Source organism: Amia ocellicauda, chromosome 18 (assembly GCF_036373705.1).
Source record: "Amia ocellicauda isolate fAmiCal2 chromosome 18, fAmiCal2.hap1, whole genome shotgun sequence".
Taxonomy (NCBI): Eukaryota; Metazoa; Chordata; class Actinopteri; order Amiiformes; family Amiidae; genus Amia; species Amia ocellicauda.
This window is the reverse complement of record NC_089867.1, coordinates 6,284,538-6,301,874: the sequence shown is the minus strand read 5'-3', so window position 1 is coordinate 6,301,874 and position 17,337 is coordinate 6,284,538. Positions and strand designations below refer to the sequence as shown.

General features: G+C 41.8%; 1 protein-coding gene across 6 annotated transcripts in view; it reads right to left on the bottom strand.

Moving 5' to 3' along the window:
- Window positions 1-64: 64 nt before the first annotated feature.
- LOC136714035 (protein MTSS 1) overlaps window positions 65-17,337 on the bottom strand; it is a 65,641-nt gene continuing 48,368 nt past the window's right edge. For 2 of the 6 annotated variants that reach the window (XM_066691327.1, XM_066691328.1), the window contains 9 exons: window positions 12,492-12,649; window positions 12,130-12,237; window positions 11,417-11,514; window positions 8,481-8,691; window positions 7,192-7,314; window positions 6,326-6,532; window positions 5,175-5,336; window positions 4,743-4,902; window positions 65-4,152 (listed from right to left, as the gene is read on the bottom strand). In XM_066691327.1, the coding sequence (XP_066547424.1) occupies window positions 3,524-4,152; window positions 4,743-4,902; window positions 5,175-5,336; window positions 6,326-6,532; window positions 7,192-7,314; window positions 8,481-8,691; window positions 11,417-11,514; window positions 12,130-12,237; window positions 12,492-12,649 (1,856 nt within the window). In that variant the 3' untranslated portion in view covers window positions 65-3,523. The remainder of the gene's footprint in view (window positions 4,153-4,742; window positions 4,903-5,174; window positions 5,337-6,325; window positions 6,533-7,191; window positions 7,315-8,480; window positions 8,692-11,416; window positions 11,515-12,129; window positions 12,238-12,491; window positions 12,650-17,337) is intronic. The other 4 variants (XM_066691330.1, XM_066691332.1, XM_066691329.1 and 1 more) reach the window with 2 other exon arrangements.

Below are 17,337 nucleotides of genomic sequence, written 5' to 3'. Positions count from 1 at the left end.
AAGGTACATGTCTGATTGTATTCGAAGGGAAGCTGTTGCAATATAAGGATATCAGAGGGTTAAATCAATACTGTGATCATTTATTAAGAACTAAGAACAACATATGACAACCTTGATAAAATATATAAATTACAGCATCTGTTCTAAATCTCTTTTCTAATCATCACATACTATTCGCTATATTTTCACGACCTCTACAGTTTGGTGCAATGTTCCGATTGGAGTTTAATCCAGAGGTTATAAATCTGCTCAGTTAAACAGTCTCACATGTGGCGGGCAGTATCCACTTCCAATAAAATGGTGCAATTTAGATACATTGAGTGTGTTACGCAAAGAAAAGGTAAATGTGAGATTACATGATAGTAAAAACAATCTGCAAAAAGTTTCTAAAACCAAGAATATGGAAAGAAAAATGAACCTAACATTTATTCTTAACACATTCTAATTCAAATCAACAGGTACAATGTTTTTTCCCCCTCAAATAGCAGGTTAGGACACAGACAATTCTGACATTTCTCTTTAATATAGGCTGAAGCAATCATTACACAAAAAAAGGGAGACGATACAGGAACCGACCAATTTACAGCCTGTTGAGAATGGCACGGGAGAGATCAACTCTCAGTACAAACTAGCAACTAAACCATTATAGAAACAAAATCTATTATTCTTAAAAGGTGACAGTCTGCTTTTACAATATGCAAAAACACAGGAACTTCTTAAACTAGGTCTGATATTTTAACCAGCTTACACATTGTTACATATAATTTGGCAACTTTATTTTTTATTCTTTTTTTAACTTTTATATTTGTGGTATGCTTGAAGTTAAATACCTAAACATTAACGGCTGTAATTTAAAAAAAAAATACAGCATTATACAACTAAAGGTTTCTACACTGACGATATCAAAACATTTCTGTAATATGAGATGGTAACCACGTAATAGTTTTAGCATCATATGCACAATGCATCAGCTACATGAAACTATTTTAGAATTCACGGTTTTTAGAAGCAAGTCTTTAAAAGATTACAACAAGCTTCAGTTCGTTTAAATTACACCTCAAACCAGGGGCTGGCTGGAAATTAAATTGGATAAACTAAGTACTTATATATTTAAATAAAATAGGATGATAGTGCATAAAATGCAACACACAGTGAGTGTACTCGCACATACTGGCTTTGAACAGCTGGTACAACTGATTCACAGTATACTCAACCCCAGACTTTCAGTGCCAAACATCAAAGCTTATAAAGTTAATTGTTAATAAAAAGGCTTTTAATCAGTTACAATCTCTCTGAAGATTCAAACATCTCCAAAACCTCATTTCGATGCCGTAAAACATTAGTGGTAATCGTGTTTTAAATGCTTCAAGACATTCCTTGGCTCCTGTGCACCTTTTCCCCGTTTGCATACACAATGAGTGAGCTGCAAATGAGTTTCCTTAAGAGACCCACAACAGTTCTACCCAACACATCCTTTTATTTTCACTTTTTTCCTTGAGTTTTGCAACTAACCTGGTTCTTCTGAATTGTTGCATTTCAACACCCATGCATCTTCTTGGTCGGGCACTACTGTCGCGCAGCACGTTGGCCCTACAACACTACAGAGACGACAGGAAGATGCCCAGACACTTAGTGCTTGTTGTGTGTGATTGGTTTTTTGGAGAGGATGTCAACTGAAGCTTGCATCTGACAATATTTACAATACACTGGATGATCTTTGTACACAAGACTGTACAATTCTAAGGGTATACTTTGATTTGTGCCAAAAGAGCAATAATACAGTTAATACAGTAATACAGTTTACAGTCCTAGACGATACACAATGAACAGTGTACTCTATTATCCTTTGGGAACTACAGTCCTTGGGTGTAGCTGGGTGAATGGGCTCTGTTTTGGCTCTGACTGCATTTGTATGCTTCCGTGGGGAAAACAGTGTAAAGCTTTTGAACAAAAATGATGAATATATAGCAGAGAAGCTGGATTATTGAATTCATTTTACAGTTCAGCTGAAATAGGCTCAGAATGGGTACAAAGGATGTGAAACCTTCAGCACAAGCAATACTCTATCCCAGTCATTAGGCATGCCCTTATTCTGAGGTCAATTAAGTCACTGAAAATGATTCAAGCCTCACCACTTGTTCAATTACAATGAAGTTTGTTTTTTTCTTACAGGTATAAATACATGAAGCCATGACATTTTGAACAGAATTGTGTGTATGCATTTCTGTAAAACACAGCAACATTTTAAAATATAAACAGACATAGCTGAAAACAAATGCATACCTGAGCCAAAATATTGGGGGGGAATCTAAAGATAAACAATAAATTAAGCCCCTGGATTGCCATTTGAATGAAATATTTACAATTTACTAGCAATTATTGATTATCTCGGCTACTGCCCCTTCAGAATGCAATATCAGTGCTTAAACTGAAATTATACCAAACTTGGGTCTTAAAAAATACAGTTAAAAAAAGAGAATCCTTTCAATAATACTTAATAAAGTATATATATATTTGTATATAAATTTTAAATTGCTTTAGCCTTAAAGTATACGATTTCCCTAGACGTATGAAGCAATGCGATACTGTATTGAGCCTGCAGGGTGTAGGTTAACCTTAAGTGTAGAGTTAAGGTTGCATGCAGTATGATCCATAATTTAGTGTACAGTGAAGAATAAAAAGAAACAGAACACAAGACTCACTATAGCCTAGACAAATCATAAATGTAATAATCAGATATGGCAATTTGATAATATGTGTACTGATAAGCCATTAGCAGATGTCTTTCTTTACAGGTGTTTGTTTTTGTTTTTAATGTTTTTTGTTTTATTTTTAACAGTGTCCTGTTTTTGTCATGGCACATTTATAATTTAAAATATACAGTATCAAAGCCAGGCTTCACCTGCAAAGTATTGCTTACTGTTAGCTGGTTATTTGCTGCATCACCTCTCAAAAAAGATTTACCCTTCCAATACTTCAGACAACTGATTGCTAACCAAGCAAGTACAATCATCTCGAAAAAGAAAAAGCAGAGTTCACTCCCCACTGTGTGTGTGGGCTTCAGTCTCTGAACACCTCTGTCACGTATCTGCAGTAAAATCAAAAGTTCATGAATGTTCCATCTGTTTGTGTAACACAATCCCGGTCATTTCAACAGTTTCCAAGACAAAATTTGGCACCTTCGGGTACATCAGGAGGTGGGCGAAGCAAGGAGGAGGAGCAATTTGCAAAACATCCGGGGGTTAAAAGTATGTACAAGATTAAACCAAAATGAATGAGAAGAAATGATTGTTGCATTTATTTTTCCAATCGTTTAGAAAAATATTCAAAGGGAACCTCGCTTCCCCCTCTCCCCTAGCCAGGTCCACCACACGGCACCTTCAAAAACAAAGACAAGACAGATAAAAGAATAATTCTCCCCGATGTTTTCTGGAATGGACGCAGCCTGTTTGGCCCGTACTGAGTATTGTCACATGTTTGAAAGCAGTATAAAACTCATATGGGGCCCCTGGAGACTCTGCTTCTATGCAATGCGGGGTGCGGATCTGTCATTGGTCATCGTCTTCTTCAGTTTAACTCCCCTGCGGATGGCGAGGAGCATGTTATCGCCCTGAGGGTCCGCCTCCTGAGAGGCCTCTTCAGCTAGGGTGTCCTCGCTCCCGGAGGCCTGTGGGACCCCGCTCTCAATCTCTGCATCGCTGGGCTGCGGGGGAGGGATGGGAGGGTTGGTGGTAGCCTGGCCGCTCCAGGCCTCGCTCTCCACCGCCGCTGCCATGGGCGATTCCGGGCTGCCCTGCTCCACGGACTCTTCGGCCGCTAAGCTGCAGGGGAAGCCCCCCGGGAGGTCCGGTACAGTGGGCGTCTTCACTGGGATCATGGGTGTCTTGATGGGGATGGGGCCACCCCCTACCGCGGCACGCCGTACGGAGGGCTTGGTGGAGGGCGTGCGGCGGATGGTGGCCACGCCAGGGGTGATGATGACCGGCCCCGCGGTGGAGGGGATGCCAGCGGTGGAGGCAGGTCGTTTGGCTTGGAACATTTTACGGTAGGACTGGCTGATGTCACTGTTGCGAGGGATGGTGGAGGACTTGTCGAAATCCTGCTGGTCCACCTCCTGGTCCCCACTGACCGAGAAATAGTCATAATCCGACACTGAAGCAAAAGAAAATGACAAAGCAAAACGTAACTTGAGCAGTGTGGCGCAAACAGATTAAATCAGCTGTTCGGATGGTATCTTCTGGGAGGAGTACAGAACGACACTGGGATTGGTGACCTGAGACCAGCTGCACGAGTCTGTGTTGCGAAGTGGGAAGAAAGCAGGGAAACGATCACCTGGTCGGAGAACCAGACAACAAAGTCATTGCCTCCTCTCTCACCAGGTGCCCCCGTTTCCACCATTGTGTTTGGCGCAATGCTGATTAATACAACCTATTCTTCAATTTTCACCTCTGCCAGTTTCTTTCTATACACCTTCCAGAAAACATCACTCAAAGCAGTTGACTAATTGTTCTGTTCAGTGCTAACGTTTAGTTTTCGGGTTCTGCTACAAATTGGTCAAGTTTAAAGTCATGTGAGCTCATGAAGAAAATATCACAAACAAAACAATGTAATTAGACACCTAGATGCAAAAACAGAGACATATGAAGACCATCCACTTCCTGTTAAAGTCTGTCAGTTGTGGGTCTCTGTGTGTCAGATCGTGTCCACCTCATTATCAACATTACCAAGCCCTGGCAGCGTACCTTGTGAAGGGATGGTGTCCTCGGAGCAGCAGGGCGTGGTGGTCTGGGTGCTGTAGCCGCTGGAGCACTGCAGGGAGTCCCGGCTGGAGCGCTGCGTGTCCAGCTGCAGCCCGCGGGTCAGAGCGAGGGCCAGCTCTTCATGGGGCTCCATCTCCTCCCCCTGCAGACGAACACACACACTGTCAAAGAGCCGTTCCTGGACTCTGGCGCCTGCACACTCACTGAATAACAGCAGGGGCGCACAAGTCCTGGCCTAGTGGGCCACAATGGAGCAGGTGTCTCTGAAACACCAGCACGTTTGCCCAACTGCCCATACAAACTGCAGCCTCCAACACAATTTCAATGCTTTTGACTATCTCTCCTCTATTTTGGAGTACTGGGGATTGATTCTGGGTGGAGAGGATCTCCCGTGCTGTGGCATTTTCCGCTCACCCTGGGTGTCGTGGACACGGTCATGCTGCGGTGTCTCTGAGCGTCGTCCCCTGGAGCTGGCTGTGTGGCCTGAGGACTGGGCTCCACTGGCTCACGCTTGTCCTTGCGTCTCTGTAGGGTGTTCACCATGGGCTGGTCATAGGGGCCTGGTTTGGCCCAGTCCTACAAAGTAGACAGACAAAATGAGCATCATCCATTAACTAACTCCCATGTCTGTGGCACCAGCAGTACCATTTGTTCTAGTGTCTCTGAGGGGAAGACTTGCAGTTGCGAAAAGCCTATGCCTTTAAGTGAAGAGCCACCTGAGCAGCTTAACCTCCTGTGCGAGGCAAACACATTTTCTTTTATATTTAGCATTAATGTCTGCAGAATAAAAACAGGATAACCTTAAGGAATAATAAGAAAAGCTTAAAAGTTATGTTTAATAATCCAACACCTGTTTAATCAAAAGCTTTGTACATTGTTTTCTGCTGTGGAGTTATTGTCTCTTCACTTTTGTTTGCCATTTAATGGATGGACTTAACAACTGTTTTCTGTGTAACACTAGAGTACAGCTTTTTTTAGATGGAGAAAGAATTAGTCCACTGTTTAGTATCACAGTGTTAGATGGAAAAACAATGATGCTGCATTAAAATAATTGACACTGAGACGGGCTTGCTAAAGACAGTGTGGGACTTATGTGTTCTCTCACCAATAAGCCAACGTGGAAGGTGGCAGCAGTAAAGAATGCCACAGCTAAATGTATTGCTGATCTGGTTTTGGTCTTTTCCATAAAACCATTACAGATAATATATTGGATGTGATTTAGAACTAGCATTTTAGTGAGCCAGGAAGACCGTGATAGAGATTGGTAATGGAAAGCAAAGAGAGGTGATTCAATTCAGTTGGCTACTGCTTCAGTTAGTGAATGCTCAGGAGTCAGGATCACGACTCAAACTGGATGCAGTTCAATTGTGAACAAGCAATTCATGATTGATATCAAAATAATGATGAGAAAACCAAATTAGCAGCCCAATGCAGGATCAAATCAAAACAATATTGCAAAAGTACAATATTGCAATAGAATCATACAAAATACAATACTGCAAATTAAAAATGGTTGTCTCAAAGCTGAACAAAAGGAGAGATGAGATGTAGGCAAATAAACAAACCTTCCAGCTGGGGATCTTGGACGAGGGGAGCATGCCGGGCCCCAGGGTGCAATAGAGGGGGTAATCGGGGAGCAAGGAAGAGCCAGGCCGTGACCAAGCCCGGGAGGAGGAGTGGGGGGGGGGGACAGGGAACTGGCCAGCTGAGCCATTCGGAGTCAAGATGGGTGGATCGGTGGATGGGCTGTAGTGATCGTAACCATTTGACAACTAAAAATGTGGGGAGGACAAAACAGAACCACAACAAAACACAACACACACAGAAAAATGAAGAAATTAAAACCACAACACAATGGCAAAGGGAGGATTAAAATAAATAAAATGATAAAAATAAGATAGTGAAGCAAACTCAAAAACTACACTATTCAGATTTTTGGGGACCAACAGAAAAATAAGTGCATACATAAATAAGATCTCTCTACTTTCAAATAGCACTGTAACACAGTATTTATTTCAAAAATCCACCTATACAGTGGTTTGTGGTGCAGCCTGAGAATAACTGACAGTATATTTGAAGTTTATAACATGTGATTACTTTAAACACATGAATGTAAGGGGTTTGAAGTGACCAGTTTAAATTGTGAGCTGTAAGTTTGATTGCTGAAAATAAAAACAAAATGTATGAGATGAGACTCCACAGACATTCACCTGTATGAGGATGGATATGTTTAAACATATACATTTCACAGAGCAAAAGAGCGTTTCACAATCAACAAAAGGCCCAAACGACAAACTCAAAACACGCAGAAGGAGTGGCTGAGAGGAGGAAGGCCAGCTTGTTGCCAAGGTGGAAAACTGCTGAGAGGAAGCCGGAGAGGCGGATGGAGCTTTCCATAGTGGACCCTATTACCCGGGGGGGTTGCATTCACCTTTTCAGCAGAGGCCCAGGCCCCCCCCATTGTGGAGCCGGAGCTGACGGAGGTGGGGGAGCTGCACTCGCTCATGGACTGGCAGGTCTCAGAGGCGTCAGAGGAGGCGGAGCTGGAGGAGGTCTGCGGCCGCACACACACACGCAAGGCCACCGCAGCACAGCAAAGCACACAGCAGCGTGGGGGGGTGAGCGCAGACACACGCAGACCAGGGAGCAGCGGGAGGGAGGAGAGAGAGAGAGAGGGCAAGAGGGCGAGGTACCAGTTGAGGAGGGGGTTTAAGTACAAAAGAGCAAAGGGAAGCACATACACAGTCGGTTACAGACAAAAAGGAAAGGAGAAAAGAGCAGAGAAGAAGCAAGAGATAATGAATTAAACAATAGAAAGGCAAGAGAGAAAGGAGCCAAAGAGAAACTCATTTCAGGGTCCCTCACAGCATAGCTGTTCAGTTTTAAAAGAGGAGCCTTTAGCCATTATTTAGTGTTAATAGGCTTACCGCTCCTCTAAAGGTGAGCAGTAGACGTGGAAGAGCTCAGTTAATGCAAGATAGCATCTAAGCTAGGCAGTTGTTAAAGGTGTTACATTCTGCACAAAAATAGCTCCAGTAAATCTTAGAGTTCAGTTTATGTCCCTTTGTGAACAGCATGTAAACGGAAAGCCTGTACCAGCTGTTAATAAGCAGCAGAACCTCTGAGGCCACATGAGACCCTGGCTTAAAAAGACAAGGTGTGCCTACAATATACACGAGTGGCTCCATGGGGAATCAAATGTACATAGGGCCTTCGACTCTTCATGAAAATTCAACAACAGCTCAAGAAATTCAGTCACACCCCCTGTCAAATCAATATTTTTTTTTTTTCAGACCTTTGACTTGTGTGTATGTGTGGAATAAAACATCCATGCATATACATAAAGCACGGACATTATCTCAACAGTTCGGTCTGATGTGTCCTTGGGGTTTTTCTTCCCCTTATAAACGTGCACACATACACACGCACATACAACTTAAAATATGTTGTTCACTGGAATGTGCATCTTATTGTATTGTTTTAGTAATGCTGAAATCCCTTATAATTACAATGTTTATATACAGTGCATTTTACATAAGTATGATACAATATACATGCTGCCTTGCATACAGTTGTCACCTAAATGACTACATAACACAAATGAGGAAAAATGTCAGGAAAAGCACATTTGGGTGGATTGATCCCATTGTGGAAACAATCTCTTTGAACTCAGTGTTAAGTTGGCGCTCTTGGGCTCCCCCTGGTGGTGAGAGTCCTTACCTGAGGGATGGTCTCTGGGGGCATGGGGGAGGGGGACTTGGACTGGAAGGCGTCCTGAGAGATGAAGCCCGAGTCGTGGGACGACACGCTGGACAGCCTGACGGGGGCCTGCTGGGGCAGGGTGGAGCTGCGGTAGCGATAGTGTGAAGTGGGTGAGTGAGAGTGCGACCCGCTCGACCTGGAGTCGCTACTGTTAACGCTGTTCAGACTGCTGTTAGAGACAAGGGAGGAGGAGGAGGAGGAGGAGGAGGGCAGGCGGGGAGGGAGGGGAGGAAGGAGACGAGTAAGGAAAAAGGAGGCGGGCGGGGTACAAGGGGGTGGGGGTGGGGGGGGAAAGACCAGGAACAATTAACACTCCACAAATCATGTGCAGCAAGCAATGTAGGCAAACCAGTTCAAAACATACATTAAATTAAATACAATACAAACATCAGGCAAAAAATGATGAGGAGACAAAAGCTGCAATATCCCTTTGGTAACAATATTCAAATGTAGACGCGTGTCATGTGAAACTTTTTCAATGTCTTTCAATGCAAGACATGAACATGAAGTTCATCAGCGGTTTGCTCCCACAATACACAGTGTGTAAGCGGTGTTCAGTTTTTTTTTCTAGTTTAACTCCTGTGAGCATAAGCTTTTTGGAAGTTTCCCATTGGAAGAGAAATATACTCGACTCTTCTTCTTAATTGACGTTCCAAAAGTAACATCCTGTTTATAATGTCCCCCCACACACTTCCTTGGCATCTGTAATGACTGCAAAGGAGATTTGGCGTGTGCATTTTGCCGAGTTTCCGTAGCTGGCGTTCAGGGTAATAAACTTTCATTATGAAGCAAATTTTCTAAAGTACTGATACAACAGAATGTCATTATATAGCACAAGAAATATCTGTCGGATTAAACTGGTTTAATGAAACAATATAGGCATCAGAGCACGAGTATTTTCATCTAGTTATAACGGGTGATTGCTATTGAAAAGCAAATACACAGAAGCACAGCCGTCTTGAAAAATGGTTCTTCCAACATTAAAAACTGTATGTCAACCTACTTGTCACTACTTTCCTAATTTTTATAATAAATAAATAAATAAAATAAATATTTCAAATATATTTCTAGGTCAAGTAAATAGTAAAACTTTCAACACACAACCACACAATTTACTGAAGCTGGTGATTGTATCGTGGTACTGTGTGCGATACTGACATTTCTGCGGGTGTCTGATCTAAAATGGAGTCGACATATTGCTGTGAGCAGGAGAGCATAGCTATTTGTCAGTGGTTTTCCAAAAAGGGATAGTGCACACTTGTGAAGATCTGTACAACATGAGGCAAAAATGAAAAGAAATATGAATGCTGTACATCAGTCATGCTCAGTACAACGTAAAGCATTTGCACGCTATTGTGTCACACAGCAGAATGTGGCTTCATGATCAAGTGCTGGGACAATGAGGAGCAACACAGCTTGGGTGTTCTTGGCACAGAAAGCTATGAGGAGATGTTCACGCAACACAGCTAAGCAAGCACCACATACTACGAACTGTTTTACAGTCTGAAAACAGTTCAGTGGACAGACGGTGACAGACGCACAAAGTGCAGTAACAGACAGAGGGTTGGAGGGCTTGTATGGGGCATCCATAGTTAAGTACAGTTCTAGATTACAGGTTTCATTGAGATCCATTTCAACAATCACACAATTAACATTAAATTCACATTAGATTCCTGTGATTGTACCACCTGTAACCCTTAAACTATGACCCACAGACACTGAAACAAGATCAAAAGAACTGCCAGTGTACCAAGACACAAAGTTATACATCACAGAGGGGTATGAGCATAATGCGATTCCCCCAAAGTGTTTAAACAGCTGCAAACCCGTGAAAACCCACAGTAACCAGAATATTAGAGTTACAGACAGAACCTGTAAATCCTTAAATAAATCAAACAGATGGCAGTCATTTTTGAAGTACAAAGGTATTGAATTGACTTTAACTGGTTGGTCAGAAAAACTGTGTCGAACATATATATGTATTAGATAAAACTCTCATTTTAAAACATACAAATATTACTTTGAAAAAAGAACACTAACACAAATTAAAATACCTTTAACGGTGTACACCCATGAATGCAGTGTATATCCTGATGCATATGATGTTTTATTTGCACTGTACATCAACTGACAGAAGTAAAATGTACACTGTAGACGCATTCATGAATTATACATCTATAGCCAAATCAGAAGTCTGACAGTGACGTCAATGGCTGGGTAGGATGGGCAGTGCCCAAGAGTGGCAGCCAATCACAGCAATGCCCTGCCACTGACATCAATGCTGGAGATTCAAACACTGGCAGTAATATACACACTGGACACAGATTATACACACACTATCAGTATATGTACACTGTATTCTCACTTTCACTTGGTGCACTGTGCATTGACGAAAGCTTTATTTATCTCATTGTTTGATTTTGCTGCCTTAAAATGCAATAACAATATGTGGACTTATTAAAATGTCCCTTCTTGATGAAGGCAGTCTTGTAACAAAAAGCAACTGATGATTATTCCCTGTTCCCACAAGGTGGCGCAGTGAGATTAAATTTGCAATGTCAACAGACAATTGAATAATGGGAGTCAGGTATATCCCCTCAGGCAGGACAGCAATTGTACAACAAATCTTTCCTGGTTGTAAAGTATGAATAGGACACTGCAATAAGTATGGATTTATTTTCCAACTTAATGCTTTTAATATGTAGGCTACAGAATGGAATGGTATGAATGGCATATGTAGCTGTGAGTGTTCATACTGTAATATATTAAACTATCAGTTAAAGCCACCATCCTTCAGTTTCAATTCTCTGTGTGAGCTGATTATAGCAAAGCTCTGCAACAGAGTGGAGACAAGGCAATGTGTACCAGTGTGTTGAGCCTGCCCTGACACCTACCTGCACACACTGGATTTCCGTGACATCGTAGTGCTGGGAGAGGACGGAGGAGTCTGATACGACCAGTTATAGTCGGAGCCTTTGAGATCGAGAATGACCTGCGAGAGCGGAGGAAGAACAAATGACACAATCTTGATGTTTCCAGCCAATCACAGTTCCCAGAAGTTATTGTGTGACTACATTCGAGTACAAGGTGGATACCAAAGAAAGGATGGCCAGGTTCATATCAACGTTGTGCTCAGTTTGCATGGAATTGGATGTCCTTATAGAGAGCAATGAACTACAATGAACTAGCCCGTACTATAAGCATGTGCTTGCGGATGGAGCCCTATCTGACTGATGGAAGAGATGGCTGCCAAAGATAGTGTTGGAATGTATTGTTCAGCAATTTTCAAAGTAGAAACAAAGGTCTAAGAGTGTTGAATAACATCTGAAGGATATGCCTTAATCTTGCCCTTGCTGGGCACTGTTGGGGAGCAGTGAATTACACAAACCCCTACTCTAGCTCCCAAGCCAACAACAGCTAGCTTCCTTCATCTCACAACTGGCAGGCACTCAATCATCCGCACAACTGCACTATAGTGGGGGTTAAACCGCAACGTTCTGCCTGGTAAATTGGCAGTTGTGCCATACTCTGTTGGCTGCGTGTACCCCTGTGCTTGTGCCCTAGAGTGGGCCGACGTATTCTAGGCCTAGTCAGCTTGGGCACAGACCTGTTCGCTGGCGGGTGGCAGCTTGTGAGGGTCCATAGTCAGGGACTTCAGGTCATCGGCAATGGTCTGCAGGTGAGTGATCTCTCCAAGCATGGAGATCTCTTCCTCCTGGAACACGATAAGAAATTAGGAAAAATATATAAACAGTGAAAAGCATTCTACTATGTACAGCTTTTTCAATTTGGGGGGCGTTTTCTATCTTATAAAGATTGTCTCTTGCTTACCCAGTTTTCCCCTCAATTCACTTCAACAATAAGCTGAATGTCAACCAAAGTCATCGATGTCATTAAACTATTGGCATTTTAATCACAGTAAACAATAAAATAAAAGAATAGTCCCCGCCCAGAGTGTGCCGTACTCACCACAACGGGACGCAGCATGGAAACAAACGCACAGAAGCGCCCTCTCTCCTCGATGAGGGCCTTGCGGACGGCCTGCTTCTCAGTCTCCTCCAGCAGCAGATACTTGTCGTTGACATCCTGCAGGGCACTATCCAGCTGGGGTTGGATGTCCCCTCTCCCTGAAACCGCAAAAAACAATAGTAACCTCAGGCCAGGCTCCCCACAAGTCACAACACAGCACAGAGTTAGCACCACTTTGTTAGAAAAACAAGAAGTTGTGAAACAAGTTTGTGTTAATTGGACACACTCGCACACCTCTCAAGTTTGTTTTTCTTTCTCCCAGAATTCTGAAGCAAACCTCATTTCCCAACTACGCTGCTTTATTCAACCCATAAAATGAATATGACGTTTTAAGTCAGAATACAGTCCCCCCTGCCCCCTCCGTAATGTATTCCAGCACAAATGGCGGGTATACACACACATCACTGTTGTGTCGGCTTACGAGCAGCTAGCTTCGAGTGTGAAGAATAATACAAACTGAATTATTCAGTATCTGTAGCAGTTGGGGAATTCACTCTGCACAGGGTGGGATATACAGCAAGCGAATGTGATTATGTAAATTAAATTTTGCTTTCTACATGAACTTCTGCAGAAATTACATTGTTAAGTGGGGAACGATGTATTATTTAGGAACATCTCAGCTGTAAGGAAAGGCATTAAAGGCACACATTGGCCAGCGAAGATGACAAGAGAATCTAAACGCAGTGACATGTTGCTGTGCAGGGATTCGCAGAAGCTGTTGAAATGACAGAAGATACATTTGCTAGATGCAGTGGAGCAAAGCTAACATTTGAACAGGTTTGCTAATTTAAATCAAAGTCATTTCCTCCTGAACATAAGAGGCGGGTTTCTGAAAGGCAAATTCTCCTTTTCCCATTTGATTCCATTCTCCATTTCACTTCCAACAATATTTCTTAATTGAATCACTGAAACGAGCTAATTTGGGCAGACAGAAAGGAAGACTCAGAAAGTGGTTCAAATTTTGATACCGAATCTTTGGAGAAGCTCTACAGAAAAGCAGAATGTGCACTTACAATCTACAGTTTCACATAAGATGTACCCTTGGCAGGTAGTGGAGGCTTCCTTCATTTAAGCTCAAAGTAGGTACTGCAAAAGGCTTGTAATTTGTTAGCCACAAAATGTCAGACTTGGGTTTGCAGACGGGAAGGATGGAGGGTCAGATTTTGGGAAAGTTTATTTATGGTTTATTGTTTATTTTTGACGGTTTACTGGAGGAAAAAATATATAAAATCTGTGTGTACTCAAAGGAAATTGATGAAGAAAAAAAGTTCACTCCTCCATAGCGCTATCGGTAGGGCAAGTGCTCAAATTTGGGTTATCTTTCAACGGTAATCTCAATACATTAAGTCCAGCGATTGAGGTTTATTATTCTGTGCTTTGAAGAGAGCAGTTTACAACAGTTTATCAGATAGTTTGGTAGTAGTTTAGACCTTTCAGACTGCTGTTACTTTGTCCCTATGAGTAATTTGTGTTCCACGCACGCTACTGTCATCATTTTATAAGCCCCACCCTTTTTAATGTTTGCACGATCCGTTTCGGTTACATATTATTCTCCAATTCCTGTTCAAGCTAGTAACGCTCACACCTCCTAGTTGTTTGACTCGTTTCAAAGAGCCATCTTGGATCTTAATTAATGTCTGAAGGATTTCAGAGACCGGCTGGACTGTCATTTCCACAGCTTAAATCAGATCAAACTGAACTGCTTGTAACCGGATTAATCAAATCAAAGACTAGTTTTATGCTGATTTTGCATCCATCTTCCATCGTTTCAATAACACAAACTGAATGGGTTCACACGAAAAAAAAATTTGACTGCAAAAGTACCTAACTTGTTACATCTACTAAACATTACAATAACGTGACACCTTGTACATTTTCAGTGTGTGGGATTTTCCATTTTAGGAATTCCCAACCTTTTCCATTTGTTCTTTTAAGAAATATCACATGCTTACTTGGTTGTGCTTTGTGGAAACTAAAGTCTTTTATACACATCCTCAAAGCCAAGGTCTAACAATGGTTATGAGAATCTATTACACTTATAACTAGTGTACAGTCATTGTTCCTTGTGTGATTTATTTTGTCAAGTGTGCTGGGTTTGAGGATGAAAATGAACAAGATATAACAATAGCAGGTAAACTCACATAAGAGATTCCTGTATTCTTCACTATAGTCTTACAATTTCCTAGTACTCTTTCGCTCTGGGAATTTTAAACAAGTGGAGCTTACAACCAAAATAAAACAAGACATGAGTGGACATGGCCAGGACTACAAATGAGAAGAGGGCACAGGCCTATCAAGGCTCTTTCATTGCCCGGGCGAGAATTAGCCAGGGTCAGGCTGGGCACCCTTGAGATGGGAATGCTAAACTGAATAATAAGCTTGGTTATAATGCCACAGCCTGCGGATCCGTCAGTGTGAATTGTGAAGGGGAAATGCATTTACTCATCCAGTAACAAAACCATTTTACCAGGATGTGAGTTCAGAATGTAGTCTGATGTTGAAGAGGAAAAAAAAAATCATCATTGGTCTGAAAAGGCAATGCTGGAATACATATGTGCTAATTTACAGTATCAGAGTGAAATGTCAGGAAAAGAGATTTTTCACAATGCAGTTTTTGGTTTGGCACACATTTGCAACTTAGAAGAAGAAGGTGGAAAAAAAACACATCAGTGCTTAGTACATTGACAAGAACTTTATAAACATTAGACCTTACATGCATGTGCACCTAAACATTAAAACTAGCAGTACCAATGGCTGCTTATTGCTTGCAATTAAGAGTCCAGAATAACATTCCTACACAGCAAATTCACAAATACCTGGCCAAAAAAAATACAAACAATAGGTGCAATACAAGTGCATCATTTCATTGCATGCTTAATGGTGCATTCCAAATGCACAATCAAATATTACTCCACTATACAAAAAAACAAGGGTGGAAAGGTCTGAACAGTTGCTTTGTGTGGGAGTATATTGTAAACCTCCTACACAGTGTGTTCTGACATTTTGGATCGAAATAGGACAAGGAGGGGTGGGGGGTGCTTTTAAAGACAAGTGCAATACAGTGCTGTACTGAACACAAAGGGTTACAAACATACATTCTCAATATTTTGAACAGGGGGAAGAACATTGCATAAGTAAGGTTAACTTGAGTTAATGAGCATCCACTGGACCATGTGTTTTGCTTGAGAAACCCATTACATATAAGCCGCATTAAAGCATTCGTCTTTTGTGAGGCAAGAGTGCAAACCCGACATGTACATTAAAAAAAAAAGCAAACGCGTCCCGAATGACTGTCAGATTGTGCCTTCAAGCTGTAGCTGACTCACACTGTACAGAACAAGGTTTAACCCAGGTTATTTTATTTTTTATGTGTTGCGGATGTTTATGCCAAGAACCAAATGACGTAATCCTAATTATTCAAATAGATCTGCCTCCCATTATCCTTTGCCCTTGCAACCAGGACTGATAAAATATAATTGATTTGTTCAACCAACTTATTTCTGATGTACAATACACAGAAAAACAGTACTTGGCTACTAAAATACTCCGTTTGCTGGTCTTTCCTTGCCTATAAGGTGACAAGCTCTCTCTGCCTCTCCATTCCCAGGACAAATAGAGTCTTCCTTAGTTCACTTTACAGGAGAATGGTGTCAGACATGTCTAAACTTTATGATGGCTTCTCAAGCAAATGTCAACAATGCATCGGATTTGTACAAAATCAAGTAAGACAAAATTATGGTCATCTACGGAGCACATGGACAGTGTATGAGTTTGGCAGAGTTTTAATTTGCCTCATATATGCACACACACACACACACACACACACACACACACACACACGCGCACACGCACAATGCAGTTCAATACTGGTAATTGTGCAGAAAAATAAATAAATTGCAATCTCATATTTGCTAACCACTAAATCGCAGAAGTGATTCTGAAAAGGCAGCAATTAAGTGAATGCACTGAAGTGTAAAAGTGGTTTCTATAGCAAGGAATATCCATTGAGAGTATAGAAACTGGGTCAGTTCAGTTAATGAATGTCATGATTTTGGGGGGGTGACGTACTCCCAGTCTAATTTAATTTTGTAATAAAAATAAATAGAGAACGTCAAAGGAAATCATGAGGAGAGACAAAAAAAGAAATGCAAATGAATGATAGAATGAAAAACAAACTTGAGCGAGGAAGATTGTGGAGAAAGATGTAAAAATCCCTGTCAGTTACTTTATAGACTGCTGTAAGCTTAGGAGTTGCCGAGCTGAGTAATGAGGCAAATACAAAACAAACCAGAAGGTAGTGAGCAGTCAACCACACAGCAATGAAAAAACAACAGTAGGCAGCACACAAAATTCAGTGTACAGGTTAAACTGGGTCTGTGAGCCACAGTGCAGTGCAAAGGGGCTTTGACTTACCCAGAGCCTCAGCTGGCAGGAAGAAGTGCATGACGGGAAATGACAGGACAGACATTGCAGAGAGGAAAACATTTCAGTCAGTTTGTATCCTGACAGAGTGAGTTTGCAACGCGTAACCTGTTCTACCAGAACGCCACCAGCTATAGCATCTGAATTTTATGCCAGGTCGTCAAACTCAGCAACTGCCCCCTTTGTGCGTTTTAGCATCACTCTCGTTCCCATATAGGCATGCTCTGAAAGGCATCCTGCTTTAAACACCAGAAACCCTTCAGTTCTGCATCTGGAGGTCATGTTGGAATTTATCATTTCTGATGCATCATTCATATAGGCATCTGCAGTATATTTCTGGCTAAAACACACAGCATTAAATATT